This window comes from Juglans regia, chromosome 16 (assembly GCF_001411555.2).
Source record: "Juglans regia cultivar Chandler chromosome 16, Walnut 2.0, whole genome shotgun sequence".
In the NCBI taxonomy this organism is placed as follows: domain Eukaryota; kingdom Viridiplantae; phylum Streptophyta; class Magnoliopsida; order Fagales; family Juglandaceae; genus Juglans; species Juglans regia.
In genome coordinates this window covers 15225717-15243857 of record NC_049916.1, presented here as the reverse complement: position 1 = coordinate 15243857, position 18141 = coordinate 15225717, and the positions used below count along the sequence as shown (strand labels likewise).

Below are 18141 nucleotides of genomic sequence, written 5' to 3'. Positions count from 1 at the left end.
TCTCTGGAGGTTGTTACAGTTGGATGTCGTGCAAGATATTCCCTAGTTTTGTCTTGGTAATTTCAATATTATTCGTGGGGATGATGAACGTAGGGGTGGTAAACACTGGTCGAGAATGGCAGTGGATGAATTTAATGATTTTATTGAGGTATGTGGGTTAACGGAAATGAAGTCAATGGGGGCCAAGTTTTCTTGGTGTAATGGGCAGCGAGGTTTGGCTAGAAGCTGGTCAAAACTAGACAGATGTCTCCTAAATCCTCTGGCTATGGATTTATTACCAGATGCTTTGTGTAATTTTTTGCCTCGCTCTACTTCGGATCATGCTCCTATGCTCTTTGTTTTAAAGTCTCAGGCATGTAGATATGGTCCATCGTCTTTTAAGTTCCAACAAATGTGGGTGTCTCATGCGAATTTTAGAGAGGTTGTGCAAGGAGTTTGGCAAGCTCCAATTGCTAATATGGGGCTGTCTTGTCTTGTTGTTAAATTAAAAAAAGTTTAAAATGGTTTTGAAAGATTGGAATCGTAGAGTTTTTTGGCATACGGAAAAAAATATTTGTGAGTTGGAGAAGCAGATAGAAAGATTTGAGGGTCAATTGCAGGCTAGCTTTTTTGAAGAGGTTGAGTCAGAATTACTAATTGCCAAGAAAGAGCTTGTAGTGTGGCTTCTTAGAGAGGAGACTCGGTTATCTCAACAGGCCAAAATTAGGTGGATGGAGAAGGGCAAGGCCTCCGCTCAATTTTTTTAAAACTCTTGCTTCTGTTAATAAACCGATGGTGCAGGAGATGCGACTACGTGATGGTTCTTGTTTGTCATCCCCAGAGGCTATTCATGCTAGGGCTGTGGAATTCTTGAGTGATTTTCTGAAGGCAAGACCAATGAGGGCTACCCCAGATTTATCCTTGTTTGTGCAGAATGTCATTACAGAAGAGGAAAACAACATTCTTCTTCAGTTCCATTCAATCCAAGAGGTTAAAGAGGCTATTTTTTCTATTCCGGAGGATAGTAGTCTAGGCCTAGATGGGTTTGGGTCTAGATTCAATTGTTCGTGTTGGGATATTGTGGAGGCTAATGTGGTGGCCGCAGTTCAGGAGTTCTTTAGTGGTGCCCCTCTACCCAGATTGTGCTCGGCATCTTACATTGTGCTCCTTCCAAAGGTGCCAAGCCCTACTAGGTTTGACAAATTTAGACCCATCAATCTGTGTTCTGTGGTTTACAAGGTATGCTCCAAAATTCTAGTTCGTAGATTGTCACCTATTTTAAATAAGATTATTTCTTCGGAGTAGGGGACCTTCTTACCTGGACGAAGCATATTTGAGAATGTTAGTTGGCTGTGGATAAGCAGGCCCGTGGTGGTATTGTCATAATTAAAGTGGATACGAGTAAGGTGTATGACAATGTTGACTGGGATTTCTTATTACAGGTCATGTCCACTTTTGGTTTTGGCCCTCGGTTTTGTGAGTTGATCCAACAGTGTATTTCTACTCCTTGGTTCTCTGTGGTTGTGAATGGCACCATGAAAGGATTCTTTCCCAGTGGGCGTGGTTTGAGACAGGGGGATCCTTTATCTCCCTACTTGTTTATTCTTGTGGAAGAATTATTATCCAGATTGTTAAAGCATAATTTTGGTAATGGGTGGATTATTTCATTTTCTCACCCTCGGGGTGCTCCTCTTATATCACATTTATTGTATGTTGATGACATTGTTGTGTTTGCTAATGGTGGGAAGTCCTCGCTCTGTGCTATCAGGGTTGCCTTTGCTCAGTATGAAGATTGGTTTAGTCAGGTGGTGAGTAAAGAGAAGTCTTCTATTTTCTTTCCTAAACATTTTACGAGTGCTAAAAAAAGGAGTGCCTTGAGAATTACATCTTTCTCAGAGGGCTCCTTTCCGGTGAAATATGGGGCACCGTTGGTTTCAGGAAGGCTGAAAGTAATTCATTTTGATGGGCTAATGCACTGGATCCGGAGCCAGCTTGAAGGATGGCAAATGAAGTTCCTATCGTGTGGTGCTCCCATTTTGTTGTTGAGTCATATTGTGGCAAGTTTATCGATACACCTCTTTTCTGTTTTGTATGCACGTAAGGCTGTGGTGGCAAGTCTTAATTGGCTCATGAGTAATTTGTTTTGGTGCTCCTACAATGGTAAACCAAAAAAGTAGTGGGTTTCTTGGGCTAGAGTGTGTACTCCGATTCTTGAAGGGGGTAGGGGTCTTCGAAATTTTGAAGATGTGCAGGTGTCGCTCTTTATGAAGTTTGCTTGGAAGCTTCTAACTCAAAATTCCATTTGGGTTAATTTCTTTAAGGCAAAATATGTCAAGTATAGGCAAATCTCTTTGATTGAGGCTAGTAAGGGCTATTTATTCTGGAAGCAAATAGTAGCGGTGCTACCTAAGGTGTTGAGTAATGCCGTGTGGAAGGTAAGGGATGGTCGTGTCTCTTTTTGGAGGGATAACTGGTTATCATCAGGTGCTATTATAGACTCTTGTGAGATCTCGGATCTTCCTCTTCTCACAATAAGGGAGTGTCGCATTTATAATGGGTGGGATGTGGATCTTCTCAGAAGACTGGTTGGGGAATCCAAACTTGAGGCAATCTTGACATCTTTCGGTGACCATAAAGATGGGGTAGATATCCTGATTTGGAAGCCAAGTTTGGATGGCATTTTTTCCTTGAAGTTGGCTTGGGAATGTATTCGTGTTAGGGCCCCAAAAATAGAATGGGCTCGTTGGATTTGGCATTCTGGGATACCAAAGAAGTATTCAGTTATGATGGGAAAGGCTTTGAATTTTTCCCTAGGTGTGGATGCGCGTATTAAAGAGTTGGGCATCCCAGTGGTTTCTAAATGTGAATGTTGTGTACAGGGTTGTCTAGAAAATCAGGATCATGTCCTGGCCACAGGTAGTTTTGTAGCGGAAATTTGGCGCAGGGCATCTTTGAGTTTGGGGATGCCTTATGACCCACCTAGGCCTTAGAAGAATACAATGGAGCTTTCGTTTCGACAGGCCTCACATTTATCCCAAAAAGGTATGCTGCTTGGTTTGATTCCCACTATTTTAATGTGGTCTCTTTGGGTGTGGCGGTGCAAGGTTCGTATGGAAGGGAAACATGGTTTTGTGTAGTCGTTGTGGAGCGTGATCAAAGCTGCAATTGCATGGGTAGGATTACGTCTGAGGCCGAGTAAAAACTTGGATAATGGTGACACTAGAATATTAGAGGCCTTCTCAATTCTGGTTAAAGCTCCTTTACGTAAGTCGGTTTGTTTGGTAAAGTGCTGTAAACCAAATAGGGGTGGTTTAAGTTGAATGTTAATGGGAGTTCGCTAGGCAATCCGGGTTGCAAAGGGGTGGGGGGCCTTATTCTGGATGATCGGGGCTATTTGAGGTTGGCTTTTGCTAAGGAGTTGGGTCATGGCTCTAATAACGAAGCGAAACTATTAGCTCTTTATTATGGGCTAAAACACTGCAAGGAGTTAGGTTTGCAAAGAATTGAGATTGAGCTTGACTCTTTACTTGTTGTTAATTGGTTGGCAAAAGGGAGATGTGGCATGTAGAAGACTATTGGGATGAAATCCAAGAGGTCTTGTCGATTTTGGAAGTCAAGATCAACCATGTTTATAGAGAAGGAAATTCAGGAGCTGATTTTCTTGCTCGTATGGCTTTGAATCATCAGTCTGGTACGTGGATAAATTTTGATGATGTTCTATGGAAGCTCAAAGGTATTTTCAGGTGGATAGATTAGGTCTTCCTTCTTTGAGGTCTTAGGTCTTTAGAATAAGTTGCGTTTAAGCTGATATGCATTCACGTTGCATTCATGTTGGTCAGCTGTATTTGCAATCACGATGATTTACGTCATGTTGATTCACGTTGATTTACGGCTTCACTTTACGTTGAGTTTAGGCTTGTTTAGTTTTTTTGGTTTTTGGCTTAGGCTTGTTAGAATTTGTTTTGGTTCTGGTTTATTTTGACTCTTGGTTTTGGGTTTGTTTATAGCGTTTTAGCTTGTAAGCCTCCAAGTATAATGATGTTACCACGATTTTCCTCTGCCATAAGTGAGAGCTTATTAATAAACTTGGGATGGGGCCGCTATGTGTATGGCTACCGGCTATTCTAAAAATCTGGAAAGGAGTTGGCAAAAAGAACGTATACTTTGAGTTTAGAAGAATTTTTAGAAGATTCTAGTGCAATATTATTTTTGAGGAAATATAAAATTTTTGGAGTTTGATTGGTTAGTAATATTATTTTCAAGAATTTTAGTACTTTATTAATTTTGAGGATAAGAAGCCAAGAGGCCTATAAGGGAATGACACATGTCATATTGGATGGCTGCCACATTAATGGGCTTAGCAATTTGGGTTGAATATTTGATGGAATTGGAGAAGTCCCAAAGGGTGGTTTTCTAAGGGCTCAAGCTTTTTGGGTATAAAGGCTTAGGAGAGGCAATAAGACTTTAGGGTCCTAATGCACTAAGGATGTGATGTGCTAAGGTTAAGATGTTAAAAAGGCATTAGGCCCAACTTGGCAGATATAAAATTTTAAGCCTTTCTTGAATGACACTAGCAAAAAGACTAATGAAAAGGACATAAGGCCATTGGCCTAACGTAGTAAAAGTGATGGTATTAGGCCCAACTTAATAAGTATAAAGGATTAGAGAAGCAAACATATTAGTAATCCTATTAAGGTCTTTAGAATCTTAGGAAATTTATGAGTCCATCCTTAGAAGCCCTAAAGCAAGCATCATAGGAGTGCAAAACTTGGTAGGATAGCCTTGGCCCAAGTATGAGGAAGACATAAGGCCTTTGGGCCAAGCTTGGCATAGATTTGACCCCTGGCCCAATTATGTCAAAGTAGACCTTTCAAGTCCCACCTTTGTGGACTTGAGGCTTCTTTTTAATTCTCAAAATTTGGAAAGCAAGGCCCCATTCACTCAAGCCCAAAAGCCCATGAGCTCTTGACCCACACTCATGGTTCTTTAAGCCCCCATCAAGGCCCAAAAACTTTGTCTTCCATTTTTACATTTCCAATTGAAAGCCCAATGCACCATACCATGTGTTTCCTTAAGTCCAGATCATGCCCTAAATGCCCAAATTAAGTCTTGAAAGTTTGCTAAGACCATTAATCAACATACATGAGATTAGTGACATTTAAGCCATGCTTTAAATCTTAATTTCGTCTTAATATTTTCTTAACCGTTTAATCTGAAATTTTCATGATTTATTTTTCCATTTCATCATACTTAGACCTTACTAATACTCTAGATAATCCCGCCACAGGTCATTAAGGGAAATGACATATCAAACCCAAACTTGCATCAATCGGCTCATATGTATCCCTTTCGAGTGCATGGACTGTTTTGCCCTTAGGCCCAATATTATTGTGCCATTTTCTCATGGATAATATGGTCATTAGACACCTCATGAGTCCCCTCTAAAACCCAGACTAAGCCTTGGATGAAATTGGTTTCACAAACCAATTCAAGTGACAAACCAATTGCACCCTTAGGCTAGTTGAGTGGGAACCGATTGGGTTGAGATTTAACCAACCATTTGCCTTGGTTGAGCCACCATCCCATGCCACCTCTATCACCACCCAATGCCCAAGAGGCCCCATGGCCATAATGAGAAATTTGACTCAATTTTCCCACCCAAAGACTAACCAAAATTGAAGCCCCAAAACTGCCAAGTGAAACCACTTGAACCTGCCGGTTAGCATAGGTGGTTTGCTTGACCTTTTGTCAATTGAACCATGCCCCACGACGTATCCACTTCTACAGGACCATTGTAGCCACAGTAAGGAGGAAATCATGGTAGTTTCAGGACACTATTCCCTCTGCACAAGGTGACATAAGCTGAGGAAGGCAAGCTGGAAAATTCAGCCTCGTACACACCACCCACCTCCACCAATCACCTTGGACCAAGGCCAATGTCTCCACCCCCTTGGCCACCTATAAATACCTCATTCACTTCCTCATTTTCTCCACACCTCAGTTCCAAGCTTTCTTTTGAGTCTTGAGAGCACTTCTTCCCCTTAGAGAGCAATAGAGTGAAACCAAGGAGGTTTTTGTAAGTTCTTGAGTGTTCGTGAGCAGGGTTGTCTTGAGAGCTTTGAAGGCTACGGAATTTGTAGTTTTCTTTCCCTTGATCTTAGTTTACAAGTCAAGTTGAGGTTTTAAGTATTGGAGTAATTTGTGGTTGAGTTTAGAGAAGATTATCTTGCTTAGTTCAAAATTGGGTCATTAAAGGATGGTTTAAGTGGTTAAATCGTTTTAAGTGAAAATTTAGCTATGGCATGTCTTATATGATTTGATATGATTTATCATTGTCTTATGATGATTATGGAAGGTTTAATTTCAATTAAAAGTATGCCATGATAGGATTTAATTCTATCTTGTTTTGATCAACAAAGCATGACTTTGATTTTGAACCTCATCCATAGTAGTATTAATTGTAACTTAGTACGCACTTGATTTCAGCTGCTACGACATTTTTTCAATTACTCAGAAAGTTTGTAATTTGGTCTCTAACTTACACCTTGATAGATTATTTATGAATTATTGATAAATATTTTATTCACATTTCAATTATCATTTTGAGTATAAAATATCATGTTATATAATACATTGAGTGAATACTACATGACATGTGATATTTCACCACCTTTGCATATTGCATCTACAAATGTCATTTTTGCTTGAAAGCTTGCCACAGATGCACATGTCATGAAAAATATTTTTAAAGTATTGTAATGCCCCGGTCTCACGAGTCAGAGATTTACTTCCTATAACTTAAACTCATATTTCAACAATATAATAATAGACTGAAAATTTGTAATATCATATAGAAATTTCGATTCAAACTAATTTTCTCAATATAACCAATTTTTCAAAATGCCAAGTCATCATTATGAAAACACTAAGTTAGAACTGCCGAGGGCTTGGCAACCCTCAGATAGTTCAAGACCTTTGCCATTTGGTAAAGGAGAAGAGGCCAAATGTGATCTTTTTGATGGAAACAAAATTGAGGAGTGAAAAGTGTGATAGTATAGAAAGAAAGGTGAGAAGTGAAGGGTGTTTTGTAGTAGATCTAGAAGGAAGGAAAGGGGGTCTTATGCTTCTTTGGGACCAGTCTGTGGAGTTAGAAATACTGAATTACTCAAACAGACACATTAATGCTTGGGTCATGAATGAGGAAGGGAAAGAGAGATGGCTGCTAATTGGTTTTTATGGGCAACCAGAAACCAGTCTAAGGGAAGAAGCATGGAAGTTGTTGGCTTCTCTAAGGCCCAATGATGGGGTGGGTTAGTGTGTGGTGGAGGATTTTAAAGAAATTTTAACACATGATGAGAAAGTGGGAGGGAAACAAAGGCAGGAGAAGCAAATGAATATGTTCAGAAATGTGCTAGAAAGGGGAGGTCTTTTTGACCTGAGTTGGAGGGGAGACAAATTTACTTGGAGTAACAAGCATGACAATGAGACTTTCACTAAGGAAAGGCTTGATAAGGTAGTAGCCAATTTAAGATGGAAGGAGATCTATAAAGAAGGGTGGCTAGAGGTGTTAACAGCAAGATGTTCAGACCATAGACCCCTTTTACTGAGTATGAACCAGGTTCTTTCAATAGTATGGAGGAGGAGGAGGATGTTTAGAGATGAGGCTAGATGGTCTCTTGAGGAAGGTTGTGAGGAAGTCATAAAAAATGCTTGGACCATGAGGCAAGTAGGGGGAGATTCAGCTAAGACTCTTCAGAAGTTGCTGGAAGACAACAAAGGAGCATTTGTTAAATGGAACAAGCGATTAGAGAATAACAAGGGCAAAATATTGAAAGAAAAAATAGAATTGTTGAAAAACTTACAGATGAATGAAGGGAGTCATAATATGGTGGAAATTAAAAAACTTCAAAATGAGATAGGGGTCTATTTAGAAATGGAGGACTTGAAGTGGAGGCAAAGAGCAAAGTTGGACTGGTATCAACTGGGTGATCGTAATACAAAGTTTTTTCATAGCTGTGCCGACCAAAGGAGGAAAAAGAATTGGATAAGACAGATTCATGATGAACAAGATAAGATGCAAACAGAGCCTGAAATGATAGACAAGGTGTTTAATGAATACTTCCAGAAGTTGTTCAAATCCACAACCCCAAGTGATGGGGATATTGAAGCTTATTTGTAGGCAAGGGCTCCCTATGTAACAGAAGAAATGAATGACAAATTGTCCAAGCATTTCTCTAGAGATGAAGTTGAGGAAGCTCTCAAACACATGGCCACTTTGAAGTCACCTGGACCAGATGGCTTTGGGGCTTGCTTTTATCAAAAGCATTGGCAAATTGTTGGTGATGAGGTGAGCAAAACAGTACTGGCATGGCTTAATGGTAACTCTCTTACACCTTCTATGAATCATACATACATAGCTCTAATTCCTAAAGTTAAGGAACCTAAGAAGGCCAATGACTTTAGGCCAATTAACCTTTGTAATGTTGGCTATAAGTTGATGTCAAAAGTGATGGCAAATAGACTAAAAAATTTTCTGAATGAAATAGTTTCACCCAATCAAAGTGCCTTCATCCCGGGAAAGCTAATAACAGACAACATAATGGTGGCATATGAGGTTTTGCATACCATGAAAGAAAGGAAAAAAGGCAGATTGAGTAATATGGCCATCAAGCTTGATATGTCTAAAGCATACGACAGAATTGAATGGAGTTTTTTGGAAGGAATGATGGAAAGGATGGGTTTCGGTAGGAGATAGATTGATCTTGTTATGAAGTGTGTCTCCACTGTGAGTTATGCTACTCTTATCAATGGTAAACCAAGTTCTAAGATCCAACCATCAAGAGGACTAAGGCAGGGTGACCCTTTGTCACCCCACCTATTTATTTTGTTTGCTGAGGGTCTTAATTCTTTATTAAACCAGTCTGATATGAAGGGAATTACTAAAGGGGTAACTGTGTCAAGGGGTGGAATACGTGTAAATCATCTGCTTTTTGCAGATGACTGCATTCTTTTTGCAAGAGCTAAAACAGAAGAGTGGCTGAGGTTACAAGAGCTTTTGTTGATCTATGAAAAGGCCTCTGGTCAGTTCCTAAACAAGGATAAAACATCAGTGTTTTTTAGCTCTAACTCGAGGGGTGAGGATAAAGAGAAGATAATGGAGTTAGGGGGAGCAGTTATAAAGGGCAGCTATGAGAAGTATCTAGGTTTACCCCCTGTAGTTGGAAAATCCAAATACAACACCTTTAGAAGTATTAAAGAAAGGGTGTGGAAGAAGATTAATAATTGGAAAAATGTTTTTCTATCAGCAGTTGGTAAGGAGGTAATGATTAAGGCAGTTTTACAAGCAATACCAACTTATACAATGAGTGTTTTTAAACTCCCAAAAAACCTTTGTAAGGAATTAAATTCACTATTGACCAATTTTTGGTGGGGAAATCAGAAGACAAGCAGCTATTTGCACTGGTGCAGTTGGGAAAAATTAGGGACTTCTATGGGTAAAGGAGGGCTGGGTTTCAGAGACATAGAGTCATTCAATATGGCTCTATAAGCTAAACAAGGGTGGAGATTTTTACAGGATTCGAGGAGCATGGCAGCAAGGGTTTTTAAAGAAAAATATTTCAAAATCGTCCCTTTGACAGAAGCAAAATTGGGAAATAGACCTTCTTACATATGGAGGAGTGTTTGTGGAGCTTTAAACTTGTTGAAGGACGGATTAAGATGGAGAGTAGGGAATGGAACAAATATTAAAATATGGGGGCAAAAGTGGTTACCAACTCCTTCCTCTTTTTGTGTCCAAGCTCCTTGCACAATTTTAGATCAAGAAGCCAAAGTTTCTGAGTTGATTACTAGTGGGGAATGGAATGAGCCTTTTATCAAGAGTATTTTCTACAAAGGAGAAGCAGAGCATATATGGAGCTTACCTATAAGTAGAATGGAGGCTGAAGATAAACTAATATGGGGGTATACTAAAAAAGGTGTCTTCGCTGTCAATAGTGCTTACCAGATGGAAATGAAGAGGAGGGAGACAGCAACAGGAGAGTGCTCAAATGGAAGGGAAGGGGAGAACATATGGAAGGTATTATGGAATTTGAATATTCCAAGGAAAGCCAAATTTTTCCTGTGGAAAGCTGCTAAAGAGTTGTTAGCAATAAGAAATAGCCTTTACAAGAAGGGTATTATAAAAGAGCAACCGTGCCCAATTTGTAAGAAGGAAGCAGAAACAGCAGTACATGTCTTATGGTCCTATCCTGCAGCTGCAGATTTCTGGTCTGATTTGATTTTGGTGATACAGAAATGGAGGACCAATGAACCGGATATGCCAAGCTTGCTTGACAGGTTGTAGGAAAGGGTCAGTACAGACGAATTAGAAGAGATCAATGGTAATGAGAAGCATTTGGTTGAGAAGAAATGAAGTTGTCTTTAAAGACACTTTCAAGAGCCCAAGTCAAGTGTTGATCCAAGCCAAAGAGGAACTGAGAATTTATTACTAGGCTCAATAGAACCTAAGGCAGAACACAAAAGCAAGAGTTATAGAAGAAGAGTCAATGTGGAGCAGACCAAGGGAGAGTTTTGTAAAAACAAACTGGGATGCAGTTGTTGATAAAGAGGGAAAAAAGGTAGGCCTCAGAGTAGTAATTAGAAATGAGGAAGGTGAAATTATGGCTGCTGTTGGTGAACATAGAAGTCTTGTATCTGATCCTACAGCAGCAAAAGGTTATGCACTAAGGAAAGCTATGGAATTTTGTAAAGATCTTAATTTCAGCAGAGTTGTTTTTGAAGGTGATGCTCAAGTCATTGTGAATGTTGTCAATGAAGAAGAAAAATATTTGTCCATATATGGATTTGTCATTGAAGATGCTAAGAAACTGTTAAAGGGAATAAGTCAATGGAGTGTCAAGTTTGTTTATAGAAATGCTAATGAAGCAGCACATTGCCTAGCTAAAGAAGCCTTATCTTTGTTTTCTGAAAATGTTTGGATAGAAGAGGTTCCAGCTTGTATTGAGAGTATACTGTTTAAGGAAAAACATTGTAATACTGGTTCAGATCAATGAATTAATACTGTGGTTATTTTCAAAAAAAAAAAAAAGTCATCATAACACAATAAAATTTCTTAATAAAAAATGGCCAATACTCATAAAAACTTTCAGTGCTTAATCCACTATACTTAAATCATCTCACCCAATGCCTCATAATCTTGATTCTCAGCTGAACTATCAAAATATCTAAAAAATATTGTGGAGACAAGGAGTAAGTTATCAACGATTCAGTAAGCAGAGAACTTATGCTAGCATGTAAACATGAACATTTATAAAGTTAGGTATGCAGAACAAAACATTTACTTTCAGAATGTAGAAATAACATATTTACTTTCAGAACGCATAAACAAAACTTGTTACAAAACATTAGAGCAAAATTCTCAAAAAAACTTTCTTATTCAAAAATTCTTCGGCATATCATAAATTGAGACTTCATCTCCATATCATATCGAATCATTGCATCAGGACAGATACTATGTTTAATCTCTGTGGTAGGGTTGTAAACTACCATTACACCCGTAGCTGAGCCGTATACCATGTTTCACCCCCGTGATAGGGTTATAAACTGCCATTATATCCGTGGCTGGGTCGTATACCATATTTCACCCCAGTAGTAGGGTTATAAACTACCATTATACTCGTGGCATGACCTTAACAGAAACAAAACAAAACAACACTGGAACCAAATCATATTCATGTACAGAATCAGAAATTCATGCCAAGGTTTTCAAATGCGACATCATATCAAAACTGAATATTGAACAACTTCAGATCATTTTACAGGTCTTCATTTATTCACAGCAAAAGCTTTTAGATTTTCATATTCACTCTTTTTGCATAGTTCAAAAATAGAATATACAAAATTAGCTCATGTTTACACCAGGTATGACAGAAAATAATTTATCCTATATAGAATTTATGCATATGCAGAACAAACCTCTGAGGTCGTTTTCAGATTTCTTTTCAAAAACAAACATGCTTATTTTCAAAGTTAACCCTATTTCATTTCTTTTATGCAAAACTAGTATATGAATCCTGCTTACCAGGATTTCTTAGTCTTTCAGCAAATTTTCTCAATAATACCGAACAAGAATTACTTGTCACTTATAAAATAACAACGTAATTACCGTAAATTTCCAATTGAACACATATTTCGATATTTAAGCCTAAGATGCTAAAATAACCTATTTTAATTCTTCAAAAACCTAAATTGTCAATCCCTAAACAAGTATCATCACTTCCCAATTTCATCAATAATCACTTAATTTTTCCGACTACGACAATAAATCTTGAATTATTTACTATTGAAATCTAACTATAAAACTTTTAATATTAACTAACATAAATTAAAACCTTAAATATTTTCTATAGGAAAAATGTAGAAGAACACAAATCCAATGCATAATATAAAAAGAAGAAGTCCATTGTAAAAATCAACCCAACCGAAAAATGAGTTCACAACGCCCTATGGTTTAGCTTGTAACTTAAAGGGTAAAAAGGTAATATCATAAAATAAAACATGTCTTCTCCCGTAGATCAAGCTTTACGTAAAATGCCGAAAGATACTTTAGTATGAAATTGTTCACTAGCGAAAGAGAGACCCAGGTGCGACGGAGACTCACCGAGGGGAGTTGCGACAGAGATGGACAGATGCGGTGGTTGTGACGGCAAGGTGAGCGGCTGAGCATTGATGAGAGAGAGAGAGAGAGAGAGAGAGAGACCAATTGATGAGAGATAAGAGAAACAGGGTGAGAGAGAGAGAGAGAGAGAGAGAGAGCACAGGATACTCACTGGAGGGCAATAGTGTCGTAGCGACAAGGTGGTTGGGCAGTGGCATATCACAGAGTGGTTGGGGCATGGCGCCAAAAAGAAGATAAGGAATGGCTGAAAGGGATGGCTCTGTTTCGGGTGTGGGACAACAGGGGACAACAAAGGCTGAGTTTCCGTGAGATGGATGGTGGCGCCAAAAGAGATGTGCACTGGGTTGTTGTGTCGGTGGCTACGGTTTCGTGAGGCTGAGCAGGTAATGACGATGTAGAGAGAGCTGGGACTGTGGGTGGCTGGGTTGTGGTTTGATGTGGAGGGGGTAGGTGCTCTGTTTTTCAATGCTTGAAACAGGGGATGGTTTGGTGTGGAAGCCATGCGATCTGGGGCCCGGTTGTCTACGGGCAGCGCTTTTTTCTGAGGTGCACGAGGTGGCTCCAGTCTAAGTGTTGCAGAACAGCCGTACATGTGCTGCAATGCCGTGTTGCATGGTGTTTGTATAATGATGGGTGGAGGGGCTTGAGTGGTTTCCGATACGTTTGGCTCTCAATTTTCGTGGTTCATAATGGAAGGTAGATGCTCTGAGGAGTTTGGATGGCTGAGGTCGTGAAAAGAAGGCAGCAGCAGCTTGGGGTTTCTTCATGCATGAGGGATCGATGTTTGTGACATGCATATATATATATATATATATATATATATAAATATATAAATATATAGGGGATTGAATACAAAAACTCTAGAGAGGGAAGGAAGGAGAGACATGCATCGGCAAGCCGTGGAACAGGGACGTGATCGAAGTGCGCATGAAGTGCAGTCTGGCATTTTTCGAGATGCCGTGAATATTCTAAGGTGGAAGGAAAGGAGCATGGGGAACTAGGCACGATCTGTGAAGTGAAAACTTATAAATATATATAAGTGTTTACCGATAACCCTAGTGGGACAAATGTGTTTGATGTGGGGTCCGATACAAGGTCTCTTGTGCTTGGGCTTTTGGCCCATATAAGTTATTAGGGCCCACGTCTAGCAGTGAATAAGGAATAATAAGTGGGCTTTTTTTTTTTAGTTTTGGGTCTTGACTCAACCTTTAAAAATAAACCAACTTGTCCAAAAGTTTTCTCAACTCATAAAAAGATTTTTAACCTCATAATCAAACCCAATGAAAAACAAAAACATAATCTGCCTAAAAAAAAAAATTAAGCCCACAATACATTCTAAAAATTTATCCAAAATTTCAAAAGAGCTTTTCATATAGAAAAATCCAAGAGAATTTTAGAAAACGGGCTGGGTGCTGGACCCGAGTGCTATATGCATAGCATGAAAATAATTTTTGTGACGACCCCAAAGACTAGGATAGAGAATTATTCTAGTGAAACTCCTCTATCCACTTTGGAATGGTAACCTTTGGCTTGGCAAAGAATAGTCAACGGGTTTTGAATGGATTACATTTATAAAATGCCGGAGCGAAGTCAATATGTTATGATACCTAATGCTGGTGGGTATACACGTTATGATATTATGTTATATTTACCTATGCATTGAGAACGAGTCTAAAGACAACGTAGTCTCAACATGAGTTGTATTACAGTCACTGATAGGTACTCACAATGCATATGGGAAACTGTGACATTACTACACGTTATGATGTTATATGAATTATTAATAATTTTTATGATGAAGTTATATTTTCAAAAACGTTATGATGTTAATGAAAACATGTGTCTCCATTTCTCTAAAAATGTTAAGCAATCTGGATGGGAGACATGCATACTGATTTTTTTGCATTTCATGCATTGTATATTTATCATTCTTCATGCTTAATTTATCTTTGTGCACGTTGGTTGTTTAACTTACTGAGATTTTAAGTAGATCTCACCCATTGTGGAACCACTATCATTTCACTCGGAATGGTAGAAGTTGTGTTAGGTCTCGAGGAGGACGAGCTAGATGGAGCATTGTATCTGACTTGTTGAGGAGGAGCCAGACCTTAAGAGCAGATTGGATTTAATCTTGATATTTATAACTCAAGTCCTTCATGCTTTCAAACGCATGAAGCAGATGATTTGACTTTGACCCTTAGTTGTACTAAGATTAACTACATTTGGTACTTTGAATTTGATGATCACTAATGAATTGAGATGTTTTTAGTTATTCAGGCATAAGTTATGCTTTCACCTTCATTTCCACTGCAATTATTGCATAATAACTATTATGTACGGGGGTATGTAACCTTGTGTTGCATATCTTGACGCTCTATATTTCCATTCCATCCCAAGCGGAGGTTGGGGATGTCACACTGGGCTTGTGAGTTAAGCAATTGGGTTAGAGGAAGGGGAGAATTAGTAGTTGTGAATGCTGGAAAAAGATGCGAGATTTCAAATGAAATGAAGGAGTGAAGACATACAATCAATGAGAAGATTAGTTTCCTTGGACTCTTTGTCGACTTCAAAGATTAGAGTTTTTTTTAATTAAAGCTAACGTGGAACCTCCCATGTCAGATTAGTCCCCTGCGCCTGTGCAAATTCGATTGTACATAGCAGAATTGCAGGGAGATACCACTATCAGATTATCAAGAGCAGTAGGTGAGACTCCTGCCTCAAAGGGAGATAGAAATAAGGAAAAGAGAGAAGATCTAAAGGTATGCTCATACTCACGCTCTGATGATTTAAGAAAATATCTTTGGAGACGACTAACTTAGGTATCAGAGGCTATCCTTTGCCAAGGGCTGCAAGCATGTCTTGTTTTCTGATTTCAGGTTACAAGAGGAGCCTTTAAAGGTGAGGACACAATCGTGAGTGCGCGAAACATGTGGTGAACATGTATCTTTATTTTTTCTTCCCTTGCTAATTGGTTTTTATGGTAGTGATGGTAAACCATTTCTTTTTTTCTAATTGGGTGGAAAAAAATGAGCAATATTTATCTATATAGCATAGAGAAGTAATCTAACAAAAGATTTTAAATGTAAGGGTTGCTAGAGACACAAAGGGATCCCACACACTGACATGGCATGCTATCAGTGTGCCACGTGTCCTTTTTTTCCCTCTCTTTTTCTCCTTCTCCCTGACATCTCATTTTTTTTTTCTTCCCTCTCCCCTCTTCCCCGTGCTGTTGCCTCTCACTAAAGTCGCCGTCAAAGCTTCCTCACCCCTCATCGACATCGCTGCAGCACCCCTCACCTTTCTCTCCACTTGCTGATATCGCCCTTCACCCCCTCTATGCATGGCGCGGTTTTCTTGTGCACGGAGTGGTGTGCATAGGGCCGTTGCTCACGACCCCAGTGAACGGGGGTCGTGGTTACGAAGCCCAAAACAGGCAACAGTCGAAATGGTGACTGCTGGTGAGTCAACTGGTGTGGGTGCACCTTGCCATGCATGGCATTGCGCACAGGGCCACTGTTCATGACATTGGTGGACGGGTGCCATGGTTGCGAAGCCAAAAATTGCCGGCAATCCAAATAGTGACTGCCGACGAGTCAACTGGGCCGTGGCGTGGGGCCACAAGGCATCTCTTGTCAGCTGCGGGGGTTGGGGGAGGGGTTGGGAAAGTGAGAGGGAAAGGGGGAGGAGGGGAGAGGTACGGGGGAGGGGGGATGGGAGGAGAAAAGAGAGATAGAGAAAAAAAAAAAAAAAAGAAGAAGGGGAGACGGTAGTGTGCCAAATCAATGTGTGAGATCCCTTTGTATCAATAGTGTATTCCTTCAAATGAATATATTTATGTAACTACATATATTGTTTTTTTTTTCATTAAATAACATGCATAGCTAGAGTGAATGATTGTTGCTGAACAGGAGCTCCTTTTATGATAAATGAATGGTTTTATTTTTATTGGACATAGAATAAAAATTCTAGCATTGAAAACAAATAATTTGTTGTACATGAATGCCTCAATTCAGGGATTATAATGGGGTATGGGGCTTTGTAACCTCTGTCGTGTACAGATGTGATATTTTTTCTAAGATCTAGGTGTTTAGAGATTTACTGTCTGGACTAGACTATGTCAGTCACGAAAGTATACTCGGAAGATACTAACGATTGTAATTGGCTTGTTTATCAAGTCAACTTTATAAATCTTCTCTTAATGAAGGGTAACATCCGTTTTATCAAAAAAAAAAAAAAATAATGGGATATATAGTTGATTATAAGGTGATTTGATCGAAGTAAAATTCCATGATCTGAAAATTTTATAGTGTATAAGTTTAAATAAAAATAATGATTTAATTGGATATATTATTTTTGTTTTATAATTTTAACTTTATGACATATAATATAATAATAACCCAAATAAGAGGTAGATTGTTAGTTACTAGCTACTAATATAGTATAGGATAGGTGATGATTTGTCTTCTTGAGAGCAACTTATGCTTAAAAGCTATATAGTACCTAGATTATAGATTGTACTTTATACGTTATATGGTTTATATCATCAATTATTACTCACTTGTAATATTGTATAGGTCCATAGGATAGTTGATAATTTGACTTCATGAGAGCACAACTCATGAATTCTTAGATTATATATTAATTAATGTACCAAATACACTATAAATCTATATTTCTAGCTGATTAAAGAAGAAAAAAGAAAAAAAAAGAAAGACAATTAATTTCTTGGACAAAACATAAAGATTTCGAGACAGCCAAGTCTGTTTACAGATTTACAGTGGCAATTTGAAAAGGATAATACCAAAACTAAAAGTATAGAATTAAACCAACAAAGTAATGGATCCAACCCTGTTGTGGCAACAATAAACCAAAATTATTGGGACAACGTACTATTTTGTAGATATATAATACTTAAAATTAAGTGTCTGTACTGTGTTAATGAGTTTAGAAAGTTAAAAGATAATTTAATAGTCTAAAATCTCTTTTATAGAAAAAATAGTATGTACGGTAAGTTTATAAAAATTAAAATGCTTGAAATACCTTTAAAAGAAGCTGAAAGTCCAATGTTGAGGGTCGGTTTGGAATTGGGATTGAATTCATGAGATCAACTCTGTTCATTCTAATTTCAAGCTGAATTTAATATTCAAGCACTGGTGTTTTCAAATCTCAAATCATTAAACTCATCTAAACTTAAAATCTCTTTATACGTAAGACCTATAACTTTTTTCAACTCAACACATTTTTACACGCAGGATCTATAATTTTTTTTAACTTCTTATAAATACATCTAAACTCATCTTAATATCTAAACACATATAAATTAATCTTAGGTGGGGCTTTACAAAACTCATGCCATCATCTCAACTCATTACTATTTATAAGAATTTAACTTATCTCAATTCAGCTCAACATCTAAGGAGGGGCTAAGAAATTTTTATTGAAAACTTTACACAGATAACGTAAAAATCACGATAACAAACTTTAAA

General features: G+C 38.4%; 4 protein-coding genes across 4 annotated transcripts; all 4 read left to right on the top strand.

Moving 5' to 3' along the window:
* The first annotated feature begins 771 nt into the window (after positions 1-771).
* On the top strand, positions 772-2969 carry LOC108990660. Its single transcript, XM_018964682.2, has 3 exons — positions 772-1218; positions 1422-2036; positions 2232-2969. The coding sequence occupies exons 1-3, from the start codon at positions 772-774 to the stop codon at positions 2967-2969; spliced, it is 1800 nt and encodes a 599-aa protein (XP_018820227.2).
* Positions 2970-7369: 4400 nt separating this feature from the next.
* On the top strand, positions 7370-8158 carry LOC108990661. Its single transcript, XM_018964683.2, has one exon. It carries the CDS (start codon positions 7370-7372, stop codon positions 8156-8158), a length of 789 nt encoding a protein of 262 aa, XP_018820228.2.
* Positions 8159-8905: 747 nt separating this feature from the next.
* LOC108990662 lies at positions 8906-10321 on the top strand. The gene is made up of 2 exons (XM_018964684.2): positions 8906-9298; positions 9554-10321. The coding sequence occupies exons 1-2, from the start codon at positions 8906-8908 to the stop codon at positions 10319-10321; spliced, it is 1161 nt and encodes a 386-aa protein (XP_018820229.2).
* A 202-nt stretch (positions 10322-10523) lies between these two features.
* LOC108990663 lies at positions 10524-11030 on the top strand. The gene has a single exon (XM_018964685.2). The coding sequence runs from the start codon at positions 10524-10526 to the stop codon at positions 11028-11030; it is 507 nt and encodes a 168-aa protein (XP_018820230.2).
* Positions 11031-18141: the final 7111 nt, after the last annotated feature.

Excerpts from the sequence above, each read along its gene's own strand:
- LOC108990660 (XM_018964682.2), top strand. The coding sequence starts at position 772 with ATGGTGCAGGAGATGCGACTACGTGATGGTTCTTGTTTGTCATCCCCA. Across the intron at positions 1,219-1,421 it reads TGTGTTCTGTGGTTTACAAG|GTCATGTCCACTTTTGGTTT; the intron begins GTATGCTCCAAA and ends TTCTTATTACAG. Across the intron at positions 2,037-2,231 it reads TGTTGTTGAGTCATATTGTG|GTGTCGCTCTTTATGAAGTT; the intron begins GCAAGTTTATCG and ends GAAGATGTGCAG.
- LOC108990661 (XM_018964683.2), top strand. The coding sequence starts at position 7,370 with ATGAATATGTTCAGAAATGTGCTAGAAAGGGGAGGTCTTTTTGACCTG.
- LOC108990662 (XM_018964684.2), top strand. The coding sequence starts at position 8,906 with ATGAAGGGAATTACTAAAGGGGTAACTGTGTCAAGGGGTGGAATACGT. Across the intron at positions 9,299-9,553 it reads TATCAGCAGTTGGTAAGGAG|GATTCGAGGAGCATGGCAGC; the intron begins GTAATGATTAAG and ends AGATTTTTACAG.
- LOC108990663 (XM_018964685.2), top strand. The coding sequence starts at position 10,524 with ATGTGGAGCAGACCAAGGGAGAGTTTTGTAAAAACAAACTGGGATGCA.